The sequence below is a fragment of the Notechis scutatus genome, chromosome 6 (assembly GCF_049901735.1).
Source record: "Notechis scutatus isolate UNSWTSFEM ecotype Mainland chromosome 6, rNotScu1.2, whole genome shotgun sequence".
Taxonomy (NCBI): domain Eukaryota; kingdom Metazoa; phylum Chordata; class Lepidosauria; order Squamata; family Elapidae; genus Notechis; species Notechis scutatus.
In genome coordinates, this window is record NC_142014.1 from 32,308,987 (window position 1) to 32,324,915 (window position 15,929).

Genomic DNA, 15,929 nt, shown 5'->3' on the forward strand with positions numbered 1-15,929 from the left:
GAAGAGTTTCACATTTTTGCTTTTATTGGGTGTAATTCCAGGATCTAGCCAGAGTCAGAATTACATCAGATCCTTTCCAATTTGATATGTTCCTAATAAACAGACTTTAAAGAAAGATCTTTATTTAAAGCCTTGGGTCTTTACTCAGGGGACATGTTACTTGGAAGGCTGACAGCGGGCAGGTATTATTTTCCTCATTCACATCCTTAAGCACTCATCTATTTAATTATTTAACTATTTATAATGATTGCACAATTGAGCTTACCTTTCTTCCTATACCACATTATGCATTTTTAAAGAATACAATAGCAAGCACCTTTTCAGTCACTAATTAATCAGTTTATTGTGAAATGAAATGCACAATTATTAGGAAATAAAGTAATGAATTCAAAACTGCTTATTTTCATGGAAGACGAGTATTTTTTGCTTTACAAGTAATTTTTATTTGCTTTGGATCAGTTACTACACTTCCCTTTTTTCTAGCTGATGCCGTTTTTGAATACCGGTAATTATTATGGGCAAAAAACCCTAAAGTATAAGGTATGTTATTAGAAAAATAAACAACCCTGTCACTATTATTAAGTAATAATTGACTCTATTGTCATTGAAACTGTAATGTTGCATTCCACAGCATATACTGTGAAAAACTGCAGAAATATTGGCAGTTTGTTTTCTACAGAACTAGTTTTATAAATTAACTGAAAATCTATTTTATCACCAAGCACGTGTTTAAAATGAGGAGAGCATCAGTGCTGATTCACAAATGATTCTCTCTTCATTCAAATTAAACCTTATTTATTAATCTGTCCTGTAACCTGCAACTCTTGCACTGTAAAAACATACGGACTACACAACTCGATCAGGGCAAAGCAATTGACGCAATTTACATAGACTTCTGTAAAGCCTTAGATTTAGTGGTACACGACAAACTACTCCTAAAACTAAGGTCTTATGGTATCTCTGGATACCTGCATAACTGGGTAGAAGCATTCCTGTCAAACAGGCAACAAAAGGTCAAAATTGGGAGTGTCCTATCAAATCCTGTACCTGTCAACAGTGGTGTCCCCCAAGGCAGTGTTCTAGGACCAACTCTCTTCATTCTCTATATTAATGACCTCTGTGATTGTATTAAGAGCAACTGCGTTCTTTTCGCTGATGATGTAAAGCTATTCAACACCACTGACAATGCTGCTACCCTTCAAAAAGACCTCGACTATGTATCAGAATGGTCAAACAAATGGCAACTTCAAATCTCAACAAATAAATGCTCTATCTTACATATTGGCAAAAAAAAAAAAAAAAAAAAGCTGAATAGTCAAGACTTTGTTGATGACAAAAACTTTGTCAAAGACCTTGGAGTACTCATCTCAAATGATCGAAGTGCTAGAGCCCACTGTAACTACATAGCCAAAAAGGCATTAAGAGTTGTTAACCTAATCCTGCATAGCTTTTTCTTCGGTAATATCACGCTACTAACTAGAGCATATAAAACATTTGCTAGACCAATACTTGAATACAGCTCATCAGTCTGGAACCCGCATTACATATCTGATAATACAATTGAGAAAGTCCAGAAATATTTTACGAGAAGAATCCTCCACTTCTCTACTCATAGCAGAATACCTTATGCCACCAGACTTGAAATTTTAGACCTAGACAACCTAGAACTGTGCCGCTTTCGGTTCAATCTAAGTATAGTATATAAAATTATATATTGCAATGTCCTATTTATCAATGAATACTTCAGGTTCAACCAAAACAATACAAGAGCACAAAATATATGCAAACTAAAGATAAATCACACCAAACTTGATTGCAGGAAATACGACTTCAGCAACAGAGTAGTCAATGTCTGGAATACCCTACCTGACTCTGTGGTTTCTTCCCCAAACCCCAAAATCTTCAACATTAGACTGTCTACTATTGACCTTTCCTAAGAGGTCTGTAGAGGGCGTGCATAAGTGCACCAAAACGTGCCTACCATCCCTGTTCTATTGTTTCTTTTTTTTTCTTATTCGTATCCATTTCATGTATTTATAACCATGTTTATACTTATACCTGTTATCTAATAATGGTTTGACAAAATAAATAAATAAATAAAATAAAATAAAAATCAATTTACTGAATTTATTGATATACATTTTATATAGGGACAAGGAGAGAAAAGAAATTGGAATTTGAAATTAACAAATTAATCTCTAGAAACATATAGCTTACACATTTCTCACATTCATTGCATATAAAATGCTTATTTAATAAATATAAAACCTGCATATTTACAAGGAAGGAAAAGCCAATGGATATAGGAGCATTACTTCCTATAAGCAACCCATACATTAAGATTACATTAATCAATGTTTTTATTTTGAATGGATACTTTGTGAATTTGGCCCTCTATAATAAGTTTGGGGCTTTAATGGGCATGTATGTATGTTCCTTTATCTGGAAATCACTAATAAGAAAGATTGCTTACAGGAACAATGTTCTGTAGAATCAAAGGATTTGTTTGAACTTAATCACAATTAGTTTCACAATTTGAGACACTTGGAAACAATGATAATTTTTTGTTTTCTTAAGATACTAGAAATGCATTAGGACTCACATTTTTTCTTGCTTAATAGTGTTGAACTAACTGACAAAGTATCAATTTTTGTAGAGAAACTGAATTCATTTACTGAGAATAGGAAAGTGTATTGTGTTCTTTAATAGCATATTGATGACAGAATCATCCTAATGAATAGTATTTTCTTCCTTAAGCAGAAATAAAATTTGTAAGTCAGAATTTTTGAAAAAATTGCTCTTTCAGAAAAACAATAAATGCATTGTTATTCAGTTATATGAAAACTAGAGTTGCATTCCTATAGCAAATAAACTGGTCTTGTACATTCCAAATTACTGGAACTTGCTCTAAGCATTTTAGCTGTGGTACAAAATGTACATACAAGCCTGGAGAATAGGAGCAAAGAAATTATGAAAAGAAGCAAGGCTTATTCTTTATCATTTTTAGAGACATAGTCTACTTAAGATACACAAGGTAAATGATTGAAGTACATTTTATGAAGTTACTAAGAGAGAATGAAGAATAGCCATGTGTCTATTATAAAAGTAAGAGTTAAGATTTTTAGGACAAAATATTCTTCAAAGTTGTATTTTTCTTTTGAACACATACACTACAAGCACAGTCTTTGGACCTTATAAGATCTATAGTGGTATAGCCAGGTAAGTGCAATAGAAAGTAACTTATTTTCCATTGGAAAACAACACAGAATGCTTGCAGTTCATTATAAAGATTCATACGCATTCATACTCTTCCACTCCCTCCTATTATGCTGCTTTGCTTTTCTACCCAATAAATGTCTAGTCAATAGGTGTTTCAGTTTCAACTGGATCTCGGATCAACCTTCGGATTCCTCTTTTTCCTACAGGTCCTTTTGGCTTAGCAAAATTTTGTTTGTGCGCGTGTTGTTTGGGATGGACTTCTTCATAGAGAAATTCAGCAGTTAGTTCATCTCCATCATCTATTTCAATCTGTCATGAAAGGGGGAGATAACAATCCAAGTTTGAGAAAGGCTCCATCCAGCATACATATAACTATTAAAGATATAAATCTTGAACTGACCACTTTATATACTTTAAAAATCTTATCAAATCTGTCACCTAATAGTTGAACTCAGCAAAGCCACCTATGACCATTTAAAGCATTATTTTCATATATGTACTGTGTATATGTAATGTATGTATGTACGTATGTAATTATAAGAAATGCTGAATTTTCTTAGCATTTCAGGATTATTTTATTGCAGTTAGATTTGATAGTTTTAAAAGGATAAACTTACAGTCTAGTGAGTGTAATGAAATACTCCTACAGCTACTAAAATCAGTGAATTTAAAGATACCCAATTCCATATAGTATCTTTAAAATTTATTAGCTTGTATAATTAAGCCACCCCCTAATGAAGGAAAGTACAAGAACTCCATATCCTGCTGTGAAGGATTTTATTCCTCCATATTGAAAGCATTGTCAAATAATGTCTAGCTCAGCTGATATCCAAAAGCTAACAGGTATAGATCAGGTTATTGGATGAGACACTAGCAGAAACTTGGTAGGGGATGTAGGCTGGATTAGTAATTAAAAAAATATGGCTATGGTTATGGCAGTGGCAAACATCTTTCAGAAAACTTATGAATTTAATATACATTAGGCAAGTGCCTATCTGACAAACAGACCAACATTGAAACATGGTTGACTAAAAACTACTCCAGTCTGACTTATATTGGGTGGGCAACTCATGGTCTGCAATCTTTTTTTTTTAATTAGAGGACCCTCACCTCCACATTTTCAAAATTTATTCATAAATCACAGACCATTGTTGCTATTTCTGATTTGTTTGTTGTGAGAAAATAAACAAAGTTGTACAAAACTTTTAAGTAAGCTATCTTTGACTTCCCCATTTGATTTCCATAAACTAGGGTGATAATGCTCCATCCCTAATACCTCCAAAAATAATTTGAAGAAAACTTGTAGCTCCTAAGCACAAAACTTTGTACAGCCCTAAATTACATGAATATGGATGACATCAGGGACAATCTTTTATATGCTTAAAAGTTTTTCCCCCTGTATCTCTTAATATATTACATCTATATTTACATCATATATATCATATACAAATATACATCTTAATATATTTCCTAAATCTCTAATGTATTACATCAGAAAATGCAACAAAATTTGAGAATTGTATTATCAAGTATACTGTTGAATTACCCTACTACTGTCTGAATTGTTTAATAATTTGATATCATATACTGAAAATGTTATCTCACAGTGACGTTAAATAGCTTAATATTCCTGGGCTAAAATGTTTGTGGCACATGGTAGCAACCATTTTTATTCTCTGCAAAAGTCATTTGGGTCCAATGATAAATCTACTGAATGTTATCTTAAACTCTTCCTCTTTTTGTAAAAAAAAAAGACATCATCTGCAGAGAACTTTATCTTGGGTCTGTCAAGTCAAGAGGTAGAGTGCCTGGAATTACAGTCTTACCTTTCTAATGATTTGTAACCACAGCTGCCTTTCTGCAATTTCTAGGAGAGGACTCTTGCAGCTTGAATAAAGCATCCTTTCTTGTATACTGCACACAAAACCAGGCATAGAGTAGATAAAAACTGCAAAGTATTTCAAGTAGTGATTTGTTATTGGCAATTTTTTAAACAAAACTTGTAAATATCACAAGATTAGGAAATGCTAAATAGCCAAACAGGTAGCACACAAAATCTTTTTCAAGGACTTTCTTTTCTCTTGTTTTCCTCATCTTAGAATGAATGACTCTGGGTGGCTTCCAGCATTAAAATATTAAAATCATAACAAATATCTTAGAAACAGAAATCCAAATCAAGATAAAATATAGTTAAAAGATGGGGATGAGGATATTAATCTTTTGAGGCCTACAATTTGACTGGGGATAAATGAAGATGTAGATACAACAAAATGAAACCTGTATGGAAGCAAAATATATAGAGGGAATCATCAAGTTATGAATGTAATAGATCCTTACATTCGTAACCAGAGGATTTGTTGGAGTGAATCAAGTAAAATGAATGTGAAAACTTCCTTGCTTTAGCCCATGCATTCACTAATCAAATGCGTGGGTTGTAATTGCACAAGGTAACTTGGGGTGGAGAAGGCCATGGGAGGCCTAATGCTTCCGACTATCCAAGGCTTCCCCTGACCCACTGATAGATCCCATGTTGCTCTTCCTAGGTGTCAAGCTGCTTGGACCTTTCATCTCCATCCAGTCACTAACTGCTAACTTTAGGTGCTGCGTTTCAGAGCCCTGCACCACCTACATTCGCTTCCTGTGTGGCCTTGGGTGCTGAAGCCCTTGCCCAGCTGGCCGGAGAAGTGCCAGGCTGGTCTCCCCTCCCCAAAGCCTTGCCCTGTTGCTTGGAGTGCAGAACCCACCCAAATTTCACAAACTGCGCCACTGCGGAGCTAAAGAGCTTGGGATGCCACCGCCCTGCTCCCCTCGCTTGCCAAAAGCACTCCTTTAAAACCTGTCCTGTTTTGAGCTTCCCCAAAGATGGACCGCTGACCGCGACCGTGCGCAGCTTTGGCTCATGCTTCGGCAACAGAGAGCCCAAATCCTTTGGATTCAGGGCAGAAGCTGCCTCGTAAGGGGTGGTGGAGGAAGGGGAGACCATCAGCTGGGTAGAGGGGAGTCGCAAATCCCCTCCCCGGCTCGGCAATTGCTCCCTCCCAAAGACATCTGAAGCGGTGGTCTAAAATGGCCACCCTGAAGTGGGAGATTAGGCTGGAATAAGACTGTGCAGGAGAGAGAGAAAGAAGCAAACAGCAGGAGGAACGGGACGATATAATCAAATGGAAGATACCCCCAGGATTAGGATTTCAAAGAATCTTTAAGAAAGGATTTAAGCAGCAAAGAGAAAGAGAAAAAAAAGGTGTGAATTGCTTTTAACAGCGTCGGGGCTTTGAAACCACAAAAGGTAGAAGCTGTAGAAGGAACTATATAATCAACTTGGATAAGCATATTTTGATTCTATATTGGCACTAATAAAGCTGAACTATAGACTGTTAAAGAGGAAATTTAATATCAACTGGATTTGATCTTTTTCTCGTTGGAAAATTGTGGTTTAAAAAGCTCTGGATAATAGAGAAGAAAAAAGAAAAGAGGGAGTGAAGATTTAGCATAATAAAGAGTGCCATCTCAGTTAAACTCAACTTGTTTTTCTTTTTTTAAAAAAACTTTCTTGAAATTGCATGGAAATTGATACAATAAAGCAAGAACTTTGAAAAATTTGAACATTGTAACAAAGAAAGAAGTAGGAAGATTCTGCCTTTGGATTAATTGCTGATTCTGACATGGATTAGGCACTGGATTAGCGGAGACTTAAAAACCTGAGAAGAAGAAAAGTTGACTGTTGGAAATAAACTTTAAAGATACTATTTGGATTAAATTGTGAATTAGAAAGTTGTAAAATGGCGATTTCTGTTGTGGCATTAAAAATGGAACTCAGAAAAACGAAAGAAACACTAAAAGAACGAGGTGAATTGCTGGATTTTGCTTTAAAATTTATTGAAAATGCGACTGCAGAATATGAACAACAAAGACAAAAGGGAGAAGAGGAGGTGGAGCAAATCATAGACAGGGCCATCTTTAGTGACCATCGAGAACAAAGAACTCTTGAAAGAAAGAAGAAAAGAGTTGGAAATAAATACAGGAGATTTAAGAAATTAAATAAAAAGGGGAATAGCTGAAAAATTAAAAAAGAGAAAAAGAGTCAGCAGAAATTCAAAGGGCAAAAGGAAGCTATAAATAGAGGGATAAAAACTGGAGTGAAATAATAAAGGAGAAAAGACGGGGAAAGAAGGGACAAGAAACAGGATTTGGAAACAAAGAAATATGGGAATTGTAAAAAAAATGGGGAAATGCTTAATTGGACACAGATAATGGGTGATTATTATATAGAAAGGGAATTCTGCAAGGTATTGAGGGGTAATATAAATAAATTTATAGTTACGAAATAGGAACATATAGACTAATAAGATAGAAAAACAGAATTGTTGTTTTTTGGATAATGGAATGTAATGCTCTTCCGTGTAATGCTCTTATGTAGAGAGATAATTGTAACAAATAATGGAATAAGTATATTAGATATATTGAAATATTTTTAAGATTGGAATGTTGGCTTTTTTGGTTTAAATATGAATGGAATATTTAATGGAATATATGTATTAAATATATGGAAATAAATGAAATGATATAGGAGGAGAGCTGAAATGGAATTAATTTTAGGGCTTAGGACTGTTTCACTGTTTGAATGAGTAGATTAATATGTCCTCTTTTGGGGGGGGATTTAATGAAATTTAAAAGGAGAAAAACCATGCAGAATCTGATTCATATATGCTATGTAGTTTTAAAGGGATTATTAAGTTTAATGTTTTAGGTAATAATGTTAAATGTTTTAATGAGATTTAAAAGGGGTGAAAATAAATGAATTTGTAACTTAGAGGTGGCGCACTTATATTGAAATTTCAGGGGGGAAACCAATTTATTGAAGAAGTGTCTTTTTTAACTAGAATCTAAGATGAAATATACAAATGTGACAGTTAAAAGTACTAAAGTACAGTATAATGATTATGAAGTTATCATAAGTGATTTAAATAATGAGATAAATATTTGGAATAATACAATAAAATAGAAAATGTATAAAAGCACTGTTAAGATAAGGAATTGGATATAAAAATTGAATATGTAACCATGGTCATATTTGTATGTATATGTGAAACTGTAATCATGCTGTTCACTAAAAAGAGACGTTAAAATGTGGAAAACTGAATAAAACTTGTTTTTTTTTAAATTGCAAACAAACCTGCTTTCCAGCTCCTTTGCATTTCTCCTACAACTCAAGATGTTCTTCGCTGGAAGAATGGAAAGGCTGGATTCCAATTGGCAGAAATGTGCAGGGAAATCAAAAAAGTTTGTGGGGCTTAAAAAGTAAAACCAGCCTTTCCAATTTCACGAGATCTTACTTTTTTCCCCCGAGAGAAGTTGGAAGGTCTGATTTTACTTTCTTTTTTAGCCCCATCAGTGTTTTTTGTTTCCCTGCACATTTTTGCTGTTTGGAATCCAGCTTTTCTATTTATCCAATGAAAGAACATCTTGAGCTGTGGGAAAAAACGCGACGGAGCTGGAAGGCAGGTTTGTCTGCAATTTTTAAGGAGTGCTTTTGGCAAGCGAGGGGAGCAGGGAACTGGTGTGCCAAGTTTTGTAGCTATGTACTTCTATTGTAGTACTTCTAAGTTAAGGAAGGGGATCATGTGACCTTTCCCCGAAGCCAGGATTGGGGAACAATGGCCCTTTTATGACTTGTGGACTTAAACTCCCAGAATTCCTGGGACTTCAATTCTGGGAGTTTGAAGTCCACAAGTCATAAAGGGGCCATGGTTCCCCACCTCTGTCCTAAGCAGTAAGGTGCAGGACAGTGCAGGTTGCTGTTATCAGAGAACACAATTCATCTGTTACACAGATGCTTGGTAGTTAGGCTAGGGCCCCATTCACTGAAAAAATTAAGTACATTTTGCAGTTATGCAAATTACTGGATCAAAGACCTACCAAAAAACTTCTAATCACTCAGTTGTCCATCTACATGACTGCCTGAAAGTATTTACTTACTTATGGATTCTAAGTAGTCTCCTTCATGTGAGTGTTTGTAGAGGAAGAAATGGTATCGTGCAGAATTCTTAGGAATTCTTCTCGGCAAGTCTTTTAATTCAGTTGGAAGTGCGCTGGCTAGGACAATAATTTCATTGTTCATATCAATTTGCTGTGAACAAATGTAATATTAATGATTATATAAAAAAAGTATACAACGTATCAGGGGTGTTCAAATTTGGAAATGCTGGCTGGGAAATTCTGGGAGTTGAAGTCTAGAAGTTTTAAAGTTGCCAATGTTGAATACCCCTACAATATATTCTTGATTTGAATGAAAGTTAAAATAATAAAGCACGAGGGGAGGGAATTCAAACTTTCCCTCTGCTGACAAAAAAGGGTGGCTCAATCCAAAAGGAGCTTTAAAGTAGAGTGAAGCATGGAAAATTTTTTGTTGAATGCAACCACTGGTTAATTTTTCTCACTGTTAGGAAATTTCTCCTTAGTTCTAAGTTGCTTCTCGCCTTGATAATTTCCATCCATTGTTTTTTGTTCGCCCCTATTTTTTGTAGCAGCCCCTCAAATATTGGAACACTGCTATCATGTCACCTCTAGTCTTTCTTTTTACTAGACTAGACATACCCAATTCCTACAGCCATTCTTCATATGTTTTATCCTTCATATATTTTATCCTCTAATCATCTTTGTTGGTCTTTTATGCTCTTTTCCAGAGCCTCAATATTTTTATGACTAATAACACTTAAATAATAAGACTAAGGGAGATTTGTTTTCTTTCATTGGAGTATAATGTCTGGGTTCCCTATTGATCTTATAATTCAATATGCAATGCTGATAAATGGAATTTTAAGGAATTAATTTATCTTACCAACTGTACATAGTTAAGCTCTTTGTTTTTCAGTTTTTCTAGTGCCTGAAGGGCATCCTGAGCTACTGGAAATGCAACTCCTTGCAAAGTCTGATGTTTAGTATTGACGCTGACTTCAGTTTCTACCTGGAACACAAAATTTAAAATAGAATCAAAAAAGGCAATTATGTAATGCACATTTGTGCTTCATCCAAAGCACAAAAGAAGAAATTAGAAGCCTGAGAAGTGATTGTTGAAAAACTGTACTGTACTGAAATATAACTATATCATATAAATTGAATTAATTAAGTTGCTTTTTGAAATACTTTACAAATCATTCTATACCTCTATAAATATCTTTATATCTTTCTAGATTATAAGTATTCATAATAATTTATAATTTATTCTATAAAATCCTCACTGACTATTGAATATAGCTATTACTAAACATCAATATAAGATATATCTACTGTTAAAATTGCTATACAGGATATTAGAATAAGATAGCCTAATTATATTATGGTGATACTGATGAGAATATTGTTATAATTACTATAACTAATAATTTTATAAAGTTAAAAAGAGCAATATTGATATTGGGATATCCTTACCGTTGTTCTTTGATTATTGATTCTCTACTTAGGGACTAAATCTCTCTCCCCCCACCCCCATTGAATAAAGGGTACAAAGGGACAAAAGAAAAATAGTTAAAGAATACTATCAACACATGATTGGTTAATCGCCCAAGTAAAGACTTAAAACAAACTAACAGTGGAGGGACAAAGAAGTGGAAGCCATAAGTGGGATATTTTGTTAAAAAATAATTTTTGGAATAGTTAATTTAATATGGCAAGGAACCCAAACCTGACAAAGATAGGAGCGGGAAAGAAAAATACCACACAAGTCTCTATGATGTCTTCTAGTCCTTTGACACAAAAATCGATCAAAAATATGATTCAGAGGGAACGTTCTAATTCCTATAAGGATCTCCAAGTAATTATGCAGAATATGCAAGAAGTTATGCTAAAAAATCAAGAAACCATGTTAAAAAAATCATGAAGATTTTTAAAAAGAGATTGATGTTATAAGAAATGATACAAGTGAATTAAAAGAAATAATGCAACTGATAGATGGGAAGTTTGAAGCCTTCCAGGTACAAATTACTAAAAACGAACAAAAACTGGTGGAAGTAGAAGAAAGACTTTCCAAAGAAGAAAAGAAACTCATGGAGATGAACGAGAAATTAACCTTAACTAACAATTAGAAATATCCGTGATCTTAGAAGTAGAGAGAGCTGCTCAATATCTTCGGTTCCAAAATATAATAGAAGAAAAAGAAGAAGATTTACCAGAGAAGATGGCCGAATTATTGGCAGGAGCTTTAGAGACCAAGAAAGAGGAACGAGATATATATGAACGAGATATATAGGGTCCAAACGAGCTACGAAAGAAGACATCATCTCCCTAAAAAAGTTCATGTGAAATTCACTAAAAAATTGATTAGAGACTAAATTTTACATCGAACACGCGACGAACAACTTGAATATAAAGGAAAACAAATAATAGTTTTAAAACAGGTTCCAAAAAGAATGAGGGATTTAAAGAGAAACTACCAGTTTTTGGCGGTGAGACTAAATAAAAATAACATCAACTTCAGATGGCTAACTCTGGAATGGATAATGGTAACCTGGCAGGATAAAAGATACAAGCTTGACACCGTGGAAAAGGCTGATGATTTCTACAAGCAACACTGTGATATTGAAGAAGATTCAGGAGATCAAGGAGAAGAGAAAGATATAACAGAAGGTAGAGACTCAGAACAAGCAATACAAGAAGAAAAAGAAAGACCACCAGAAACGGAAAGACCTAAGAGAAGAGGAGATGGAGATAAGATAGAATACTATGGAAGGAAATATGAAGAGCCTAAGGAATCGAGAAGCACGAGATACAAGATACAATTAAGAAAACAGATGAAGAATGAGGGATTTGGTCAATAAATATTAACGGACTCAACTCACAAATAAAACGTCAGAAAATATTTGCCAAACTACAAAAATTGAAAACTGACATAATTGCTTTGCAAGATGTCCATATAAGACACGATCAAAAACATCCACTAGAACAACTTAAGTTAGGGAACCTGTTTGTATCACTAGATCAGAAAAAAAAAGATGTGGCTCTCTATGTAAAAAATAAGATTAAGGCAAAACAGATCTACAAAGATAAAGAAGGAGAATTCTAATAGTTGAGATTAAATTAAATAATAAAAATATAATTGCCTCGATATACGCACCAAATGGAAGCCAAGAATCCTTCTATAAAAATCTACATAACATAATTAGTGATATAGAGTATGACGGGTTATGTATAGTTGGGAACTTCAATGCGATTGTAGATAGGAAAAGAGACCACATACAAGAAAAGGGGAAAAAAGAATACTCCCCAAAACATTTTCTGAAATGATTAGAGATTTAAATTTGATAGACCTTTGGAGATAAAGGAATAATGAAGAGAATTATTACACATTCTACTCAAATCGCCATAAAGCCTGGTCTAAAATTGATATGGTTTGGATATCCAAAGATTTAGATACCAAAATATGAAAAGTGACTATAGAGACTAACACCTGGGCTGATCACAACCCCATAAGTCTACAGTGGAAAGGACATAAGACCACGCCAAGATGGACTTTCCAAAGGGCAATTCTCAAAGAAAAGGAGTTCAATATAATGATGGAAAAAGAATTGGATATCTTTTTAAAAATAAATAAACAAGATGATATTTCAATTCAGACTCTCTGGGACACCACTAAAGCATATATACGTGGTGTAACAATTTCTTATACAGCAAAAAGAAACAAGGCAAAAAAAACAACACTGAGAAAAACTAGAACAAGAACTTAAGCAAATAGAGGCGCTGCACCAAAAAGAACCTAATAACAAAAGTTTGAAAAGCAAATGAGATCTTCTTAAACATAAACTACATATTTTGGTGACAGAGAAAATAGCACAACAAATCAAACTAACCAAACAAAATTATTTTGAAATAATTTTGAAAATGCTAATAAGCCTGAACGTTGGTTGGCACAAAAATTAAAAATCACAGAGAAAAACAATGAATAAACAAATTACAAGATGAAGGGAATATATATTATGACAAGAACTCTAAAAAAGATATTGCCCAGCGATTCTATGTGAAATTATATACAAGAAACAAAAATTACTCAGAAGGAAAGATTAGAACCTATGTAAAGAAAGCTGAATTCTCAAAGACTCCAGAAGCTATGAAACTAATGCTCAATGAAGAAATCACCATGACAGAAGTAGCCAAAGCAATCAACAAACAAAAACAACAACAAAGGATCTGGCAGAGCTATACAAAGAACATTAGAATATCCTGAACGAATATCTATTAGAGGTCTTCAATGCTGTGCTTGATGAAGAGAAAATACCAAAATCTTGGACAGAGGCCAATATAGTATTAATTAAAAAAGAAGGTAGAGATCAGACAATAATTCAAAATTACAGGCCGATATCTCTTTTAAATGCAGATTACAAAATATTTACTTCAATCATAGCTGAAAGATTGAAAAATTATTTAATTGAATTCATACATAGCGATCAAAATGGCTTCCTCGCAAATAGACAAACAAAATATGTGAGAATAGTCTTAGATGCTCTTGAATTCTATGAAGAACATAACAATCGACAGGCAGCCTTATTATTTCTAGACGCCCAGAAAGCCTTCAACAACGTAAACTGGCCCTTTCTAATGCAACAGTTAACACACATGGACATTGGTGAAAAGTTTTTAAAGATAATTATGGCAATACATACACAAAAAGCAAAAATAATAATCAATGGAGAATTGTCAAGTAATGTCTACATACAAAAAGGTACAAGACAAGGAATTAATATTTTGGCATGCTGTTCAACAATTAAGGACGCTAATTATGAGAATTGAGACAAATTAAAACAAACTTAGAAAATTGGAATAATCTTCAACTATCATTAATTGGCAAAATTTCAGCAATTAAAATAAACATACTACGAAAATTTTTGGTTTTATTCCAAAATATACTGATTAAATTAGGGAAGAATTTCTTTAAAGATCTGAATAAAATAACGTTAAATTTTGTGGGACAGGGTAAAAGACCAAGAATCAAATTAAAACATTTACAAGATGCAAAAGAAAGGGGGATTAGGTTTTCCGGGTTGGGAATTTAATTATCAAGCGGCCACCCTAACATGGATTAAGGATTGAATAAAATTGGAAAATAAAAGACTTACTTTTAGAAGGGCACGATCTACAACAGGGCTGGCATGCATATCTGTGGCCCAGTAGACATATGACACACCAATATTTTTTGAGACATAAAATCTGACAAGCCCTAATCTCAATTTGGAATAAAATAAGATCACAAAACTATATGGAAACTCCAAGCTGGCTTTCCCCCTTAGAAGCTGTATCATATCCAAATCTCTACAACCAGAAAAAGGCAATCACATATAAAGATATCCTAACAGATGTAGGAAAATTAAAACAAAGATCGGAACTTAACCAGCAGGGTTTAACGTTGGAATGGTGGGCATATCTCCAAGTACAATCCAGATATGAAAGGGATAAAAAAGAATGGGGAATAAATTGTCAAGATACAATATTAGACAAAATATTATTAGGATCAGAGAAGAAACAAATAAAGAATTATAAGAATAAATAATTATTAGATTATAAAATGTAAGGAGCAGGTGAAAGAACCAATGTTAACTTGGGCTAGAAATTTCGACCATAACATAAATTTGGATCAATGGCAGAAAATTTGGGATCAGAATAAAAAGATTACATTAGCCACATCCTACAAAGAAAACCTGTTTAAGATGTTTTACAGATGGCATCTCCCACCTACCAGATTAGCCAAAATGGAGAGCTCTCAATCACCTATATGCTGGAAATGTTTGAAAGAATGGGGTGGGAGTGCAAGAAAATACAAGAATTTTGGCACAAAATATGGCAATGGTGAGAAGAAATGTTAGACCTAAAAATAAATTATACACCAGAAATGTTTTTATTGGGAATAATAAATGAGAATTTCAAAAAAGCATTTATATTTATATTCATATTCATATATCTTTATATATATCGTTATATATATCTTTATATATATATTTATATATATTTGTTTTTGTAGATTTTCACGGGTACAGGTATGTAGGTCTAGGTGTGTTCGGGTCTTTTCCCGTGTAAGATTAAGAGTATCTTGGCGACGTTTCGGTGAGGTCCCCCTCTCCATCCTCAGGCTGGTGCTTTCAGCTTTGTGCCAGTGCAAGCAGTGTGTGATCGGAGTTGCCATCTCTCTATAAATAATGGTGGTGGGGGCTGGTGTGCTGGGCTGGTTGGCTGCGGTGCTGCCTCTTGATTGACCAATCAAGAAAGTCTGACTCACAGACGAACACAATACAGAAGCTTGATGATGGCAGATGAGATTCTGCCGAAACGTTGCTACAACTTTAAAAGCACAACTATAATGATGTGGGAAAATACCCGAACAAAGCTGAATACCATACATGTAAGTACCCGCGAAAACTTAAGAATGAATATACATACATACATACATACATACATACATACATACATACATACATACATATATATATATATATATATATATATAATATATATATATATATATATATAGTATTCAGCTTCTTCGGGTATTCTCCCACGTCATTGTAGTTGTGCTTTTAAAGTTGTAGCAACGTTTCGGCAGAATCTCATCTGCCATCATCAGGCTTCTGTATTGTGTTCATCTTGAACAAAATACAGAAGCCTGATGATGAATACCATTCATGATACTTACATGTATGGTATTCAGCTTTGTTTGGGGAGAATACCGA

The 15,929-nt window shown here is 34.0% G+C and overlaps 1 protein-coding gene across 7 annotated transcripts in view; it reads right to left on the reverse strand.

The window, feature by feature from the left end:
- Window positions 1-317: 317 nt before the first annotated feature.
- Window positions 318-15,929, reverse strand: part of TWF1 (twinfilin actin binding protein 1) — a 39,847-nt gene continuing 24,235 nt past the window's right edge. For 6 of the 7 annotated variants that reach the window (XM_087967909.1, XM_087967904.1, XM_087967907.1 and 3 more), the window contains 4 exons: window positions 10,058-10,183; window positions 9,196-9,346; window positions 5,046-5,167; window positions 318-3,528 (listed from right to left, as the gene is read on the reverse strand). In XM_087967909.1, the coding sequence (XP_087824035.1) occupies window positions 3,358-3,528; window positions 5,046-5,167; window positions 9,196-9,346; window positions 10,058-10,183 (570 nt within the window). In that variant the 3' untranslated portion in view covers window positions 318-3,357. The remainder of the gene's footprint in view (window positions 3,529-5,045; window positions 5,168-9,195; window positions 9,347-10,057; window positions 10,184-15,929) is intronic. The other variant, XM_087967908.1, reaches the window with a different exon arrangement.